General features: G+C 62.3%; 2 protein-coding genes across 2 annotated transcripts; both read right to left on the bottom strand.

The window, feature by feature from the left end:
- Positions 1-938: 938 nt before the first annotated feature.
- On the bottom strand, positions 939-8,122 carry YJU2 (YJU2 splicing factor homolog). Its single transcript, XM_068919917.1, has 8 exons — positions 8,011-8,122; positions 6,740-6,840; positions 6,290-6,434; positions 5,730-5,864; positions 5,175-5,356; positions 4,504-4,624; positions 3,379-3,544; positions 939-2,152 (listed from the first exon to the last, which is right to left on the bottom strand). Exons 1-8 carry the CDS (start codon positions 8,032-8,034, stop codon positions 2,067-2,069), a joined length of 960 nt encoding a protein of 319 aa, XP_068776018.1. The 5' UTR covers positions 8,035-8,122; the 3' UTR covers positions 939-2,066.
- Positions 8,123-10,333: 2,211 nt separating this feature from the next.
- On the bottom strand, positions 10,334-14,900 carry EBI3 (Epstein-Barr virus induced 3). The gene is made up of 7 exons (XM_068919850.1): positions 14,865-14,900; positions 13,969-14,098; positions 11,756-11,983; positions 11,526-11,643; positions 11,208-11,380; positions 10,807-10,970; positions 10,334-10,688 (listed from the first exon to the last, which is right to left on the bottom strand). The coding sequence occupies exons 2-7, from the start codon at positions 14,051-14,053 to the stop codon at positions 10,536-10,538; spliced, it is 921 nt and encodes a 306-aa protein (XP_068775951.1). The 5' UTR covers positions 14,054-14,098; positions 14,865-14,900; the 3' UTR covers positions 10,334-10,535.
- Positions 14,901-15,181: the final 281 nt, after the last annotated feature.

The raw sequence follows: 15,181 nt of genomic DNA, 5'->3' as shown, positions 1-15,181 counted from the left end.
AATCTCAGGGGACCCCGGGCACTGTGGGCTCGTCCCCTGCCTGCTCCGGGAAGGTTTTGGGAACCTTCAGCAGTGCCAGGGCCCCCTGCACCCCCCCAGCCCCAGGGGAGCTGGCTCTCAGGGGCGGGAGGCTCTGGCTCCCCTCTCTGCCCCCCCCAGGATTTGGGGGTCTGGGAGCCCTGGGGTCCACACCACGGGGCCAGGGGGGCTGAGGGGTCCCCGGCCCTAGCTCAGCCTTATTGTCCCTTCCCAGAACAAAGACCTCTGTCTCCCACCCGCGGCTGGCTTCTGGGGGGGGGCAGGGGGCGGCTGGGGGGACACACGTGGCAGCCAGGACGTGGCCGGGGGCACACGCGTGTCCGGGGACACACACGGGAGCGGGGACACACTCTGCTGGACTCGCAGAACTGCTGTTGACAGATCTCATCACACGCAAATCCCAGGGCCAGAGCCCAATATCCACCATTAATATTTGAGGAAGCTAATTAAAATGCACGTGCGAGGAATACTAATTGCCACCGGAGCGGCAGGATTGGGTGGGGGGGAAGCTGCCTTTTATCCCCAGCTCCCATAAATGGCAGCTGCCCCAGCCCCCAGCCCAGAGAGTCATGTGTGAGGATCTAAGTGGAGGTTAATCAGGGCTTGTTAATTAGGGGTGGGTGTCTCGACAAGGAGTCTAGGGACAGGGGGGCGATTAGCAGACATGGGTTAGGACAAGAGGAAGAAGAGCCCCAGGTTGAGCCCCAGCTGGGGTGCACAGACGCTGCGCGGTCCCGCCGAGGCAGGGGTGTGCAGACCCCGCGCCTCAGCTGCATTGCCAGGCAGGGTCCTCGGAGCTCCCCCTGCCCCAGCACATGCAGAGGTAGCACAAACTCCTTGCATCTCCCCCGAGCTCGTAGACCAACAACCGCTCCATCCGAGAGAAGACGACGACAAAGTGACAGGCTCTGACACATCCACTTTATTACCTGGCTGTGAGCAGAGGAAATGCAATTGCTCCCTGAACACGAGGAGCGGAGATGGGTTTAGCACAGAGCTGCCGGGGACAGCTGGGGTGCAGGAAGGCTGGTGTCAGCCCAGCTGGGACATCCTCATCCCTGCACGATGGGGTCCCCAGACCCTGGCTGGACCCCCAGACCTACCCAGACACACAGGCCAGGTGTCCGCACCCAGCTGGTGCAGGGACATGAGCCCAGGGCAGCAGTAGGATCAAGCCCAGCTCTGGCAGGGGAAGGGGCCCGGGGGGACAAGCCCTCCCAGGATCAGTGCTGCAGCATTTGGCCTCTCATCCAACAGAAAAGCAACAGGGGATTCAGGCTCATCTCACAAAGGAGGCAACGGGGGGAGCTGAGCCCCACGCAAGGGGGGCAGGAGACACCCAGGGCTAGGGAAGCGAAGGGAGGGGGAGCTTCGCTGGCAAAAGAGGAATGTTGAGCTTTTGCCTTCCCTCTGCTCCCTGAGACACAAGGCAGAAAGGGAGAAAGGCCCTGAGGTCCCTTTATTTGCAGTCAGAGCACTGGTGAGTCACACAACCGGGCATAGGGAAAGCCACAGCACGGGAGAGGACAGCGGGGACCAGCAAAACCAACCGCACTGTCTCGGCAGGCCCTGGGGCTCCCAAATACATTACAGGAGCAGGGCTAGGCCCCATCACACTCCCTGGGGCTGGCTGGAAGCTGAGTCTGGGCACGAACAGCATCAGGGCTTTCCACACGCTGCAACCAAGCAGCGATATCCTCATAATAGGAAACCGTTTATCCAATTCACCCCAGGTTCAGCTTGCTGGCGCTGTTAAACGGTGCCAGCTGCCAGGGTCTGGCAAGACAGAGCTTGGGGCGAGGGCAGCATTGTCCTAGGCACAGCGTTCCCCTCTGAGGATGGCTACGCACCCCGGCGTTCCCTGCATGAAGACGTTGGGGCTCCAGATGGCCGGCCTGTGTGCAGGCGGCTTGGAAACCCCGCTGGGGCCTGAACGCAGCGAAGCCAGCTCTGTGCCGGGCTGGCTGTGAAGTGGGAGGGGAAGAACAGCCCGCGATCCCCACTGTCGGCCCTGGCTCGGTGGCACGTCAGTCACTCGTGCTGTCCTCGCTGTCCGAATACGCCCCCAACAAGCCGAGGGAGGACGTGCTGCCCGTTGCTGTGGGAAACGAGCCTGCAAGCCAAGCAGAGAGCAAACTGTCAGGTACAGCCCTCCCTGCTGCCGGCAAACCCCATGGGCTCAGCACAACCACCCGCACAGAAACCCAAGCCTGCCTTGCTCCGCTAGCCGCAGGCAGCTGCGCACGGCTGGAGCCGAGGCGCTGGGAGCGGGAGTCCAAGCAGCGCCTCATCCCTTGGCCTGAATCTCGATGAGCATGACAAGGTTAAACCGGGCAGACAAGGAGACCCCGCACCCTCCCCCCGACCTCCTCAGCTGGGGCCTCTTGTCTGCGCCCCGCGGCAGCGCGGAGGAAGCAGCAAGGTTGGCACAAGGTCTGCAAAACCCTCTCTCCCGCAACGAGCGGCGCTGGGAGAGGGGCGTGCTCAGGCACTCTTCTCCCCACTGCGCCACCGGGGAGATTTCAGCCATTGGAGAGGAAGAGAGACGCCAGCTCTCGGCTTTGGCTACACAAGCTGCCAGCTGCAAGCATGTGGCACCGTCATGCGCGGAGAGCCCCGTGCCAGCTCTGAGCCAAGTCCTTGAAGGATGGGCAGTTTCCCCAGCACAATCTGGGCTGAACGGACCCTGACAGCAGCCAGAAGCAGGTGGTTGCAGACAGCATGTGAAAAAGGGGGCAAACACAGAGCTGTCCTTCCCCAGGGATCCCCTCAGGTCAGAGATTTCCTAAGCCAATGACTGCATCAGCTCACAGTTGAACTGACCTGCTGCTCTGTCAAACCCACGGGCCCTCTGCCCTCCTGGGGCAGTGAACTACGAGGTGTTAGAAAGCCCTTCTGCTTGTTTTCACTTCTTTGGAGGTGCTGAATTCCCAAAGCTTGGCAGGTTTTACAAGAGGGCCCAAACCCAAAGTGATTTTCTTGCTGTTACAATCATATCTCACTATTGTGATGGCTCCCAGCATCATATCTGAGCACTAAGAAGCTGTTTTGAAGCTTATGACCCTGCCAGCCAGCGTCTCCAAGGTCCTGGCTTGCTGCCAAAGGCCAGGAAGGAACCTCTCCTCTCTCCAGTACATCAGGTGCTACAATGTCTCCTCAAAGCAAGGACAACCCCCTTCTTACATCACCATGGTCACATCTGTCCCACAACATAGACGCAATCTGAGAGAGTTCAGGCTCTGAAAACAACGCAGCACTAAATGCCACTTTGGTGTTGCCAAATCCCTTCCCAGTCGCTCAGCTCAGACAAGCCAACCCGATCCCCACGTCGGCAGTTACCAGTGCTGGCCGTGGCGCCTTGCTTCTCTGTCCCGTTAGCCAGGGTGGCACCCGGCTTCGGCTTCCTCACTGTGACCAGCCCAGCCAGCTGGGACTTGCTGTTCAACGTGCCCACGCTCCGCTCCCAGCTTTCAGTCTTCAGCTTCTTAGCCTGGGGCTGGGGGTCCTGCGGAGGGGAACAGGGGCATTAGGGGGATGGGGGAAAAGGGGGACTGCTGAAGACAGCAGCACAAAGAGCAAGAGACATGGGGAGAGCCTCTCGGAACAGCCAAGGGACGCATCCTCTCCCAGGGTGACCAGCACAAGTTAGACAAACTACAGGGATAGCTGGTAAAATAGCTGTTAGAGATGAATGTCCCAGTGCCTGGGACAATCAAATCTAGGCTAGCGCAGCCACAGGCCGGCCCTGGGACGATGAGGAGCCTGATGCATGTCACAGGGCTGTGCAGCCAGGACTACATGCCTGCAGGTGGTCCGGTCACTGAATCAAACTCCCCGGGGCTGCAGATTAGTGCTGGGCCAGGGAACATCGCTCAGATTAACCCCAGCCCAGCTTAGAAACAAGGCAGCTTTGATTTGTCCGAATAGACAGAGGTCCCAGCAGACACGGATCGACATCAAAAAAGGACAGTGCTAGGGGGCCTGTCTGTGGGGATAATCCCTCCCTGGGAGCCGAGCACTGAAAGCTCTTTTGTCCTGCCTATCTCCAACACAGAGCAGAACAGAACTGAAGGAGAGGCTGTCCCAGGCACTTCTTTGCTGCTAACTTTCCAGAGGGGTGAAATCACGTCCGAGAGATGACCAAAGAATTGGCGAGCCCGTCCTTTCTGAGCCGTAAGGGAAGGGGAGCCATGTCCCCAGCAAGGGCAGCGGGCAGCTCCCTCCCAGCCAAGACCATCTCCTTTGTCAGCAGATACAGACTAAAATCACCAACTGATCCCTGTCTCATTTCAACCCGGCACACAGGGACATGAGCTTTGTAAGCTGCTCATGCGTGACAAGCATTAGGACTCCAGCCTCTGCACAGAGCAGGGACAGAAAGGACAACACACAGCCACCCAGGACAGCAGTTCTGAGCTGGGGGAGGAGATGTGGCAGGTAGAAAAGGCTCTGTCTCCTCCTCACCTCCTGAAGGATGTCCGTAGGTTTCATTTTTGCCTCTGGCTTTGTGCGGACTTTGGCAGGCTCTTCATCAGAGTCAGAGTCGACCAGCAGCCGCCGATTCTGGGCCTCCTCCAGCATAGCTCTGCAAGGAGAGAAGCCCCGCGAAGAGGGTTAGAGACAGCTCCACACCACCATGCAAGCAGCAGCACCAGCTGAGATCAGTGCCTGCACTCTTTGGTGTAAGGAGAGCTGGAATTCAGCAGCTCAGGCAGGATCCAGCTTCTCAGGTGCTTTTTAAGAAGTCACCTTTACAAAGCAGCACCTGAAGGTTGATAGCACAGAGATCTCTTCTCATGAAGATGCTCCTCGAGAGGAAATAGGCCCCTGCAGCAGCCCTGATCTCCCCACCAGATGAGACGGTGATGTTTAACCATCACCACCTCCATCATACGCGCTTCTCTCCCCTCTCCAAACACTTAGCCATGACAAACTGTCCCCAATCTCCTCACAGCCCAATCAGAACAACATCCCACCTATCCAGCTTCTATGAACTCAGACACCTCAAGCAGTGTCTCCCTTAGCCCTCACACCAGGCCGCTTGAGAAGCTAAGGAGAGGGCAAGACACAGCCCTGCCTGGCCAGGGCCAGCTCGGCTGGTTTCACACACCTAGGAACACTTCCAGCCCACTCACTTCATCTCTTGCTCATCCTCCTCCTGCTCCTTGCGCTTCTGCTCCTCCTCATACTCCTTGTACTGCTGCAGCATGGCCTCGAAGTCCACATTCGCCTGACGCTGGTTGAGCTCTTTCAGTTCCTGCAGGTTCTCCAGAACCTCCATCTCCAGCTTGGAGTCCTTGGTTCGGTTCTCCAGGACCTGGGGGAGGAAGAGGAGGAGGAAGCCAAGCTTATGTGAGGTAGCAGGGTCCACCAGCAAGGTCTGACACAGCCTCTACACCAAGTACAGTGCAGAAAGCACTAGGAGGGTCATCGGCCTAACTTTCGTGCCTTAGTATGCATGATAGGGGTAAACTGCACTCTGTCACAAGTCCCAGCATGGGAGAAAACCTCCCAGGAGCCAATAACTGGCTCCTATCTGTAGCAGTTCTAAGGGCTGCTCTAGAGCACGAGACTATCTCAGGAGCCTGGAAAACTAAACCAATAGCTACAAAGTCACCTGCTCTGTGAGGGAAAGCCAGTTGGAGCAGGTAGAAGGTTTCTGTTCTGCAGAGAAGGGCACGTTCCAGTACCTTCATGGGATTGTTTAGCTCTTCGTCTTCCCTCTCCTTCTGCATTCTCTTCTCTTCTTCTTCCAAGAGCTTCTCAGCTTGAAAGTTGCGAGTGGCCCCATGCTCCATGGTGTAGTCCGTGTTCTCAGGATCTGTCTACAGAAGAAGTGAAATCATTGTATTGGGGGACTCCTGCTCCCAGTATCCTGCCTGGGGCCAGGCATTCTGCTGTCTGCAAACATCCAAGCGCTACTTCCAGAGCCACACGCAAATGTTTTCCTGATCCCTCTATGCTGTTTCATTCACATTACAGGCAGGCAATCACCTACACCCCTGTGCTCTCCTACAGGTGACTTGCTACTGTGCCCTGCCCATGTGATAGACAAGACACTTCAGGGCTCCAAACTTCTATGAAAAGGGAAAAGACATCAAACAGCACATGCTCCGACTCTGTACTTGCTGAAACCTCCCCTCCCCATGGAGCTAGCTATCCCTCATTTCCAGGGCTCAGCCCACAGACCATACTGTCTGCCCGGAAACTGAGAGCCCAGAAAATACAGAACCACCCCAAGAAACTTCACCTTGAAAGTGATCTCTGCCAGGCAACGTGTGCACTTGATGTAGAAGCGGAAGATGGGAAGTCCCAAGTACACCTCATTCTGAACAGTCTCCTTACGGGCATTGAACTTCTTCCCCTTATAGATGTATTCACCGCATGTCTTGCATCTAAAAAAAGAGAAAGAGAAGTCCATAACACATTGAAAGAAGAGAACGAGAAGACCGAGAAAAGTCCAAGTGATTTTCAGGCCGCATCCGCCCAGGTTCTGAGCAATGGTTATTTTTAACTTTGTAAATTCAACACCTACTCAAATCACCCCCAGCATCGTTTCCCTCTCCCGCCTCCCTTTTCTTGTGATCCATGCCTCTTCTAGTGGCAGCGGCTCCTCTGCTCTGTGTGGAAGCTAAATGATCCCCAAGCAAACTCCTTTCTTCTACAGCTGCTCCCTTCCTACTACCCCGGCCCCTCTTACCGCATGTTGAAGGGAGCCATGAGCCGCACCACATACTGCCGGTCCTTCGGGAGTTTGAGTTTTGGGATCTTAGCAGGATCGAAGTCTGGCGGGTAGTATTTCTATGGGAACAGAGCAGAGATGTGCGTGTGCTGGGTGCTGACATACCCAAAGGGGTGAGAACTGCGGCAGGGAGGCTCCCACTCGCCGTTTCAGGCCCCAGGATCAGCTCAAGGCTCCCCTCCCCGCACACAGCAGGAGCCAGCCTGCCCCTACCAGCCAGGTATGGTAGCAAGGGACAAACACACCAATATCTAACCCCAGCTGGAGTCCAGGCACCAGCGTCTGTCCGTCCGCCTGTCTCCGAGCCTTTAGCCCTGCTCCCCCCAACCCTTGCTTGCCCTCCCCACCCTCCAAAATCCCCAACCCTTCGCCCATGCTTGCCACAGTCACACAGATCCCTGACCACGGCCAGCCCTGCCACAACCTCCCTTCCAGACTCCCCCATCTCCCTTTCCCCAAGCAGCCCCCCCAGATGCTGCCAGAAACCCCCAGCCAGAGAATCCCCCCACAACAACCACCCCCCGCCCAGCCAGGGAACCACGATCAGCCTGAGATTCCCCCCATGGACCCCTTTCAGCCTGAGCCCCCCCCCCCACGCCATCGATCAAGGACCTTCTCCAAGACCCCCAGGCTGGGGACCCCTAAAGACCTCCAACCCCGAGGGTCCCCCACTGATCAGGGACCCCCCCCAGGACCCATAAACTGGGGTCCCCCAAGGACCCCTAACCCCCAGAGCCCCCCCCCACTGATCAGGAACCCCCCCAGAACACATAAACTGGGGACCCCCAAAGACCCCTAACCCCCCAGGGCCCCCCCACCGATCAGGAACCCCCCCAGGACCCATAAACTGGGGACCCCTAAAGACCCTAACCCCGAGGCCCCCCCCACCGATCAGGAACCCCCCCCCGGACCCATAAACTGGGGACCCCCAAAGACCCCTAACCCCCAGGGCCCCCCCACTGATCAGGAACCCCCCCCAGGACCCATAAACTGGGGACCCCCAAAGACCCCTAACCCCCAGGGCCCCCCCACCGATCAGGAACCCCCCCAGGACCCATAAACTGGGGACCCCTAAAGACCCTAACCCCGAGGCCCCCCCCACCGATCAGGAACCCCCCCAGGACCCATAAACTGGGGAGCCCTAAAGACCCCCAACCCCGAGGGCCCCCGCATTGACCAGAGACCCCCTAGCCCAGGACCTCCACTCAGCCTCGCCCCCCCCAACTCACGTTCAAAACCTTCCGCTCCGACATGTCTGCGCCCCCCTCCCAACCCTGCCCGACCCGGCCCGGTGCTCCTCGGCAACCGCCCCCCCCGCGCAGCCCCGCAACTTCCGGGAGAGAGCTCCCGCCCCCCGCCTCCACTCATTGGAGGGAACGCCGATGGCTGAGGGATTCTACTGGCTGCCTGTCAGCTAGCCCCGCCCACCGCGCTGCGGCCCCTGCGCTCGGTGCCAAGTGCCCGTGCACGCGCGGCGGCCGGAGAGGAGCGTTCCGGGCGGGGGAGGGAGTGGGGGGGCGGCCGGGGCCCCGGGGGGGTGGGGGCGGCCGGTCCGGACAGGGCAGGGGCCGTGGGGACCAGTGCGGGCCGCAGGGACCAGCATGGGCCAGAGGGACCAGTCCAGGCATGAGCCTGTAGGGGCACACGCGTAGGGGCCGGAATAAGCCTATGCGAGCCCATAGGGACTGGCACGGGCCTGTAGGAGCCCATAGGGTCAGGCAAGGGCACGTACAAACCCATAGGGACCGGCAGGGGCACGTATGAGCCATAGGGTCAGGCAAGAGCTTGTACACACCCATAGGGACTGGCAGGGGCCCATACAAGCCCATAGAGACTGGCAGGGGCACGTACAAACCCATAGGGACTGGCAGGGGCACGTATGAGCCCATAGAGGCAGGCAAGGGCACGTGCACACCCATAGGGACCGGCAGGGGCCCGTAGGAGCCCATAGGGTCAGGCAAGGGCACGTACACACCCATAGGGACTGGCAGGGGCGCGTACGAGCCCATAGGACCAGACAGTGGTGCGTACGAGCCCATAGGGACTGGCAGAGGCATGTAGGAGCCCATAGGGTCAGGCAAGGGCACGTGCACACCCTTAAAGACTGGCAGGGGCCCGTACGAGCCCATAGGACCAGACAGGGGTGTGTACGAGCCCATAGGGTCAGGCAAGAGCATGTGCACACCCATAGGGACCGACAGGGCCCATACGAGCCCATAGGACTAGACAGGGGTGCGTCCACACCCATAGGGACCAGCACAGGCGCGTATGAGCCCATAGGGTCAGGCAAGGGCATGTACACACCCATAGAAACCAGCACAGGCATGTAGGAGCCCATAGGGTCAGGCAAGGGCATGTACACACCCATAGAGACCAGCACAGGCGTGTAGGAGCCCGTAGAGTCAGGCAAGGGCATGTGCACGCCCATAGGGACCAGCACAGGCGCGTATGAGCCCATAGGGTCAGGCAAGGGCACGTGTACACCCATAGGGCCAAGCAGGGGCACGTATGGGTCCATAGAGCCAGGCACGAGGCCACAGGAGCCTGCAGAGCCTGGTGACAGCCCACCGGACTCTGTAGAGCCCGTGGCCGGCCCATACGCGCCTGTAGAGGGCGGCCCGAGCCCATACACAGCCGTAGAGCCCGGCGCGGGGCTGTACCATCCTGTGGAGCCTGGCGCGAGCCCATACGAGCTTGTGGAGCCTGGCATGGGCACATATGAGCCTGTAGAGCCTGGCACAGGACTGTACGAGCCTGTAGGGCCCATCATGGGCACACACGAGCCCATAGAGCCTGGCGCGAGGCCAATACATGCCATAGACTATAGGGGCCAATCTCAGCTATAGAGACCGGTCTGGGCCTTTAAGGGCCAGTCCAGGTCATAGGAATCAGTCTGGGCCATAAGGACCAGGACAGGCCCTAGGGATCAGTCCAGGCTATAGGGGCTTGTCCCAGCCATAGCAGCTGCTCTGGGCCATTAGGGCCAGTCTGGGCCATCAGGACTAATCTAGGTCATAGGGACCAGTCTGGACTACTGGGACCAGTCCAGACCATAGGGACCAGACTGAGCCATAGGGACCAGTTCAGACCATAGGGACCAGTCTGAGCCATCAGGGCCAGGACCAGACCACAGGGACCAGTCTGAGCCATAGGGACCAGTTCAGAACATAGGGACCAGTCCAAGCCATAGGGACCAGTCTGAGCCATAGGGGCCAGTACCAGACTATAGGGACCGGTCCAGGCTCTGGGGAGCCACAGAGACCAGCCCGGGCCATAGGAGCCATAGGGGCCAGGTCCACGCAGTGGGTACCCTCTCCCTGCCCCACATGCTGGGCTGACCCAGTGCCCAGTGGGGTTTGCTCGTCCTGGCCCCGCGTCCAGCGACGGGGCCGACCCCAGGGTGCGTCCTGGCTCGGGCTCGCGACCGGCTCCCGCAGCGGCGGCTGTGGACCATCCCCGGCCCCATCCCATAGCACAGCCGCTCGGCTCTGGCGCCTGCTGGTCGTTTCATGGAGAACGTAACAAATTCAGGACGGGGACAGGAGCCTCAAGCTGTTTCTTGCCCCAAAGCATCCTGTTTATTGCCCAATTCTGTCCACGACGCAGCGTCCTGGCGCGGAGCGCGGACGCGGCTCAGCTCTCGAGGGGTTCAGCAGGGCCGGACCCGGCGGCGCGGGGAGGAGGATGCTGCTGGCGCTGGTGGGGACATGGGGGACAGAGGCGCCGGGGCACGCGGGGTCCCGCTGCACCGCCGTCACGGCTCCGTCCAGGGCGTCCCCGAGGCCGGCTGGCTCCAGGCGCTGAACTCCCCGTAGTCTGTGAAGTCCTTCGCGGCCACTTGGACATGGTGCAGGGTGCCGGGGCGCAACCCCGTCAGGGTGACGGACGTCTGCTCGTAGGGTCCGATCTGGGGACGGGACAGAGCCGGGGTTGGGGGGGACCGAGCGGGACGGTCCCTCGGCCGTGCCTCAGTTTACCCGGCGTGCGAGGACACCGGCACGGCAGCAGCGGGGGCCGGGCAGTACCGTTTTGGGGCTGGAGACCTCGTCCCGCGCGTAGCGGACGTGATACTTGAGCGGGAAGTATTCGGGGAAGGGCCAGGACGCCGGCGGGCTCCACTCCAGCAGCAGCTTCTTCGTCTCCCCGGGGATGGGCGAGACCCGCAGGTCCTCGGGGGGGTCTGGCTTTACTAACGAAGCAGGGAAATAATGACCGGCGTGAGGAGAGTCCCTGGCCGGTGGGGACGGCGGAACGGCGGGACGCGGAGCCGGGCTGAGACCCAGCAAACTCGTGACGCTGACGTTTCCACCTCCCGAGCTGAAAACGCCCGGCAACCCCTTTTCCGAAAGGACCCCCACCCCAACCCCACCACCCCGGGGGGGGGGGGCGGATTAAACCCGAGCGGAGCCAGGCGTCCGGCACTCACTGATGTCTTCCACGAGGAAGGGGAGGAGGCGCGAGGCGCTGCCCAGGGGGCTCACGGCCGTCACGTTCAGCACGTAGGGGCTGAGGGAGAACATCTGGACGTCGCCGAAGGAGCAGCTGCGGGGCCCCGTGCGGACGCACTCGCCGCTCCCCGCGGCCCCCCACACGCCGTGCCTGGTTTGGGGAGGGCGGCGGGGAGGATGGAGGAAAGGGGGAAAGAGGGAGCTGGGGCTGGGGGGGGGAGGGAGGGGAGGGGGCCTGGCCCGCCGCCCCACTTGCGACACGACGGCGGCCGGTCTCAGCCGGGCGCTCGCTTCACCTGTACGTGGCCACGTAGTGGGTCTCCAGCAGCGGCTCGGGCTCGGCGGCCCAGGAGCAGTTCACCGCCTGCGGGTAGCTGATGGCCCAGCACTCGACGGCCGGCGGCGCGGGCGGATCTAGGGCAGGGTGATGCCCACGGTCACCCCGCTGCCGCTGGGTCCCCCCCCCCCCGCCACCAAGGCCAGCGGCAGGGGACCACGAGCCCGGCGGGGTGTTGGGGTCACTCACAGCCCAGGCGCAGGCAGACGGTGGCCCAGGTCTCGCCGGTGGCGGGGTGGTGGCAGCTGTAGTGGCCCTCGTGGGCCAGGCTGGCGTTGGGCAGGGCTAGCCCCGGCGGCGGGTGCGTCCCCAGGGCCGTGTCCCCCCGGCGCCAGGCGGCCGCGGCCCCCCCCGGCGCCGCCGGGCACCGCAGCAGCACCTCGGTGCCCAGCACGCCGTGCTGCAGGGTGCAGCCGCCTGGGGGAAGCGGCGGTGGTGGGCGCAGGCTGGACCCCCCCCACCCCAACCCGGTCCCTGTCCCCTCCCCGAGGGGGAGGACGCGGTGTCCAAGATGGTCCTTGGTCTCCTTGGTCTTCTCCCCCACCCCGTCGTCGTTTCCTACAGCCTCCTTGCCCAGCAGGGACTTTCCGAGGTGCTGTCCCCAGCTGGGAGCTGGGACGGGAAGGTCCCTGTCCCCCCCTGCCCCCACAGCCCCCATCCCAGACTTCAGGGTCCCCACGGGCCCACGGCCCTCGGAGGGTGCCGCCTGCACCCTCCATCCCCTGTTCCTCCATCGCTGCACCCCTGACCCCTGCTTTCCTCCCGTGCCCTGCTCTCCCGGTCCCCCATCCCTCCATCTACAGTCTCTGCCATGTTCCCAGTCCCCCCAGTATCCCTAGACCTTCATTCCTAGTTCCCCCATCCCTCCTCCCTCCATCCTCAGTCCACCCATTTCCCCCTAGTGTTCCCCATACCTCCATCCCGGATCCCCCCAGATCCCACACCTCTATCCTAGATCCCCCAGCTCCCACACCTCCATCCTAGATCCCCCCAGCTCCCACACCTCCATCCCATATCCCCCCAGCTCCCACACCTCCATCCCGGATCCCCCCAGCTCCCATACCTCCATCCCGGATCCCCCCAGCTCCCATACCTCCATCCTAGATCCCCCCAGCTCCCACACCTCCATCCCAGATCCCCCCAGATCCCATACCTCCATCCCACATACCCCCAGATCCCATACCTCCATCCCAGATCCCCCCAGCTTGCACGCCTCCATCCCGGATCCCCCCAGATCCCATACCTCCATGCCAGATCCTCCCAGATCCCATATCTCCATACCAGATCCCCGCAGCTCCCATATCACCATCCTGGGTCCCCCCAGATCCCACACCTCCATCCCAGATCCCCCCAGCTCCCACACCTCCATCCCGGATCCCCCCAGATCCCACACTTCCATCCCATATCCCCCCAGCTCCCACTCCTCCATCCCAGATCTCCCCAGATCCCATACCTCCATCCCAGATCCCCCCAGATCCCACACCTCCGTCCTAGATCCCCCCAGATCCCATACCTCCATCCTGGATCCCCCCAGCTCCCACACCTCCATCCCGGATCCCCCCAGATCCCATACCTCCATCCTGGATCCCCCCAGCTTGCACGCCTCCATCCCGGATCCCCCCAGATCCCATACCTCCATCCCAGATCCCTCCAGCTCCCACACCTCCATCCCATATCCCCCCAGATCCCACACCTCCATCCTAGATCCCCCAGCTCCCACACCTCCATCCCAGATCCCCCCAGATCCCATACCTCCATCCTAGATCCCCCCAGCTCCCACACCTCCATCCCGGATCCCTGCAGCTCCCACATTTCCATCCCATATCCCCCCAGCTCCCACACCTCCATCCCAGATCCCCCCAGCTCCTACACCTCCATCCTAGATCCCCCCAGCTCCCATACCTCCATCTCAGGTCCCCCCAGCTCCCACACCTCCATCCTAGATCCCCCCAGCTCCCACACCTCCATCTCAGGTCCCCCCAGCTCCCACACCTCCATCCCAGATCCCCCCAGCTTGCACGCCTCCATCCCGGATCCCCCCAGATCGCATACCTCCATGCCAGATCCTCCCAGATCCCATATCTCCATACCAGATCCCCGCAGCTCCCATATCACCATCCTGGATCCCCCCAGATCCCATACCTCCATCCCAGATCCTCCCAGTACACCCCAGTCCTACTCTCCCCGGTCCCCCCCAGCTCCCTCCATACCTCCATTCCCAGCACCTCCAGTCCCTCCATCCCAGTTCCCCCGATCTCCCCCTGCACCTCCCATCCCCGGCACTCCAATGCCTGGTGCCCTTCTCCCAACACCTCCATCCCCAGCACCCCCATGCCCGGTCCCCATGCCCCCCATACCTCCGTCCCTGGCGTCCCCATGCCCGGTCCCCATGCCCCCCATACCTCCGTCCCCGGCGCCCCCAGCCGTGCCGTTGCTGGGAGCGGTGCAGGCAGGTGCCACGAAAGCCACCACCCAAAGCCACTTCATGTCAGGGTGACCCAGCAGAGCTGCCCGGTGCCTGGGGCTGGGGACCTGCGGGGACAGTGGGTCGGTCACCCCCAGGGTAGAGGACAGCAGAGACACCGTGACCGCGGTGTCCCCAGCACCCTCCCGTGGGCACTCGCTCCCAAGCCGGGACTTCAAACCCTTCTGCCCTGCCACAGGGCCACCCCACGCTGCCGTGCCTCAGTTTCCCCTCTGGCCTCGCTGCATCCCTTGGGGACGGGGTCTGGTTTCTCCCCACAATAGCCTGATCCTGCTGCCGGGAAAGAGGAGGGAGCGGAGGCGGGAGCGAAAGCGCTGTGCGTGGCCGGGGTTTCCCGCGGGGGCCTGCAGCCGCCCCTGCGGTCTCGTGCCCGGAATTGAGGTTTCGGGCGATTCCAGACCTCGGATGTGGCGATGGGGCTGGGGAAGGGGCCAGCGCCACCCAGATGGCCATCGCCTTCCCAGGGTGGCTAAGGGGGAACCATCCCCAGTTTGGGGGTCCCTAGAGACTTCCCAAATCCCAGCTTGGGGGGAGCTGAGCTGGGTTCCCTGCCGTGACCGTGCCCAGCACCGCCGGGCCGTATCCTGCCCTTAGCATCGCCCACCCTGAGCATGGGCCTGGCTCAGCCCCAGCGCCAGCTACCGGCCCTGCTGCAGGGGTCATGCCTCAGTTTCCCCATGTCTAGAATGAAAGGTTCCCCGTGGTGTCCCCTAGCCGGGCACCGTGGGGATGTCCCCAACCCCAGTGGCACCAGGTCCCTCCCGTGCCTCCCAGCCCCGCAGGGTGCCCTTAGACCCCCCCCCCAGCGCTCACCGCAGCACGGCCAGGCGTCCAGGCTGGGAGCTGGAGGCTTTGTCACCACCAAAGGCTCGGGAAGCTGTGGCCCCAGCCCGGCCACAGCCCACTTCCTTGCGCAGGAAACGCTGTCCTCGCCGCGGGACCTGCCACCGCCTGGCCCCGCGAGCAGCCCCACAATGGAGCGGGACCCCCGTGCGGACACGCTTTCAGCTCTGGCCAGGATGGTTTCCAACCTTTCCCATCCCATCGCCCTGCAAAGGGCACGTTTCTGTCTCAGCTGACCCGGTCCCCTCCTAGGGGCGCCAGCATAGCTGGGGACACCATGGGAGACG

Source organism: Struthio camelus, chromosome 26 (genome assembly GCF_040807025.1).
Source record: "Struthio camelus isolate bStrCam1 chromosome 26, bStrCam1.hap1, whole genome shotgun sequence".
Classification (NCBI taxonomy): Eukaryota; Metazoa; Chordata; class Aves; order Struthioniformes; family Struthionidae; genus Struthio; species Struthio camelus.
This window is presented reverse-complemented; position numbering and strand designations above follow the sequence as displayed.

Excerpts from the sequence above, each read along its gene's own strand:
- EBI3 (XM_068919850.1), bottom strand. The coding sequence starts at position 14,053 with ATGAAGTGGCTTTGGGTGGTGGCTTTCGTGGCACCTGCCTGCACCGCT. Across the intron at positions 11,984-13,968 it reads TGGGGGCGCCGGGGACGGAG|GCGGCTGCACCCTGCAGCAC; the intron begins GTATGGGGGGCA and ends CGCTTCCCCCAG. Across the intron at positions 10,689-10,806 it reads AGGTCTCCAGCCCCAAAACG|ATCGGACCCTACGAGCAGAC; the intron begins GTACTGCCCGGC and ends TCCCGTCCCCAG.
- YJU2 (XM_068919917.1), bottom strand. The coding sequence starts at position 8,034 with ATGTCGGAGCGGAAGGTTTTGAAC. Across the intron at positions 6,435-6,739 it reads ATGGCTCCCTTCAACATGCG|ATGCAAGACATGCGGTGAAT; the intron begins GTAAGAGGGGCC and ends CTCTTTTTTTAG. Across the intron at positions 5,357-5,729 it reads AGCTAAACAATCCCATGAAG|GTCCTGGAGAACCGAACCAA; the intron begins GTACTGGAACGT and ends TTCCTCCCCCAG.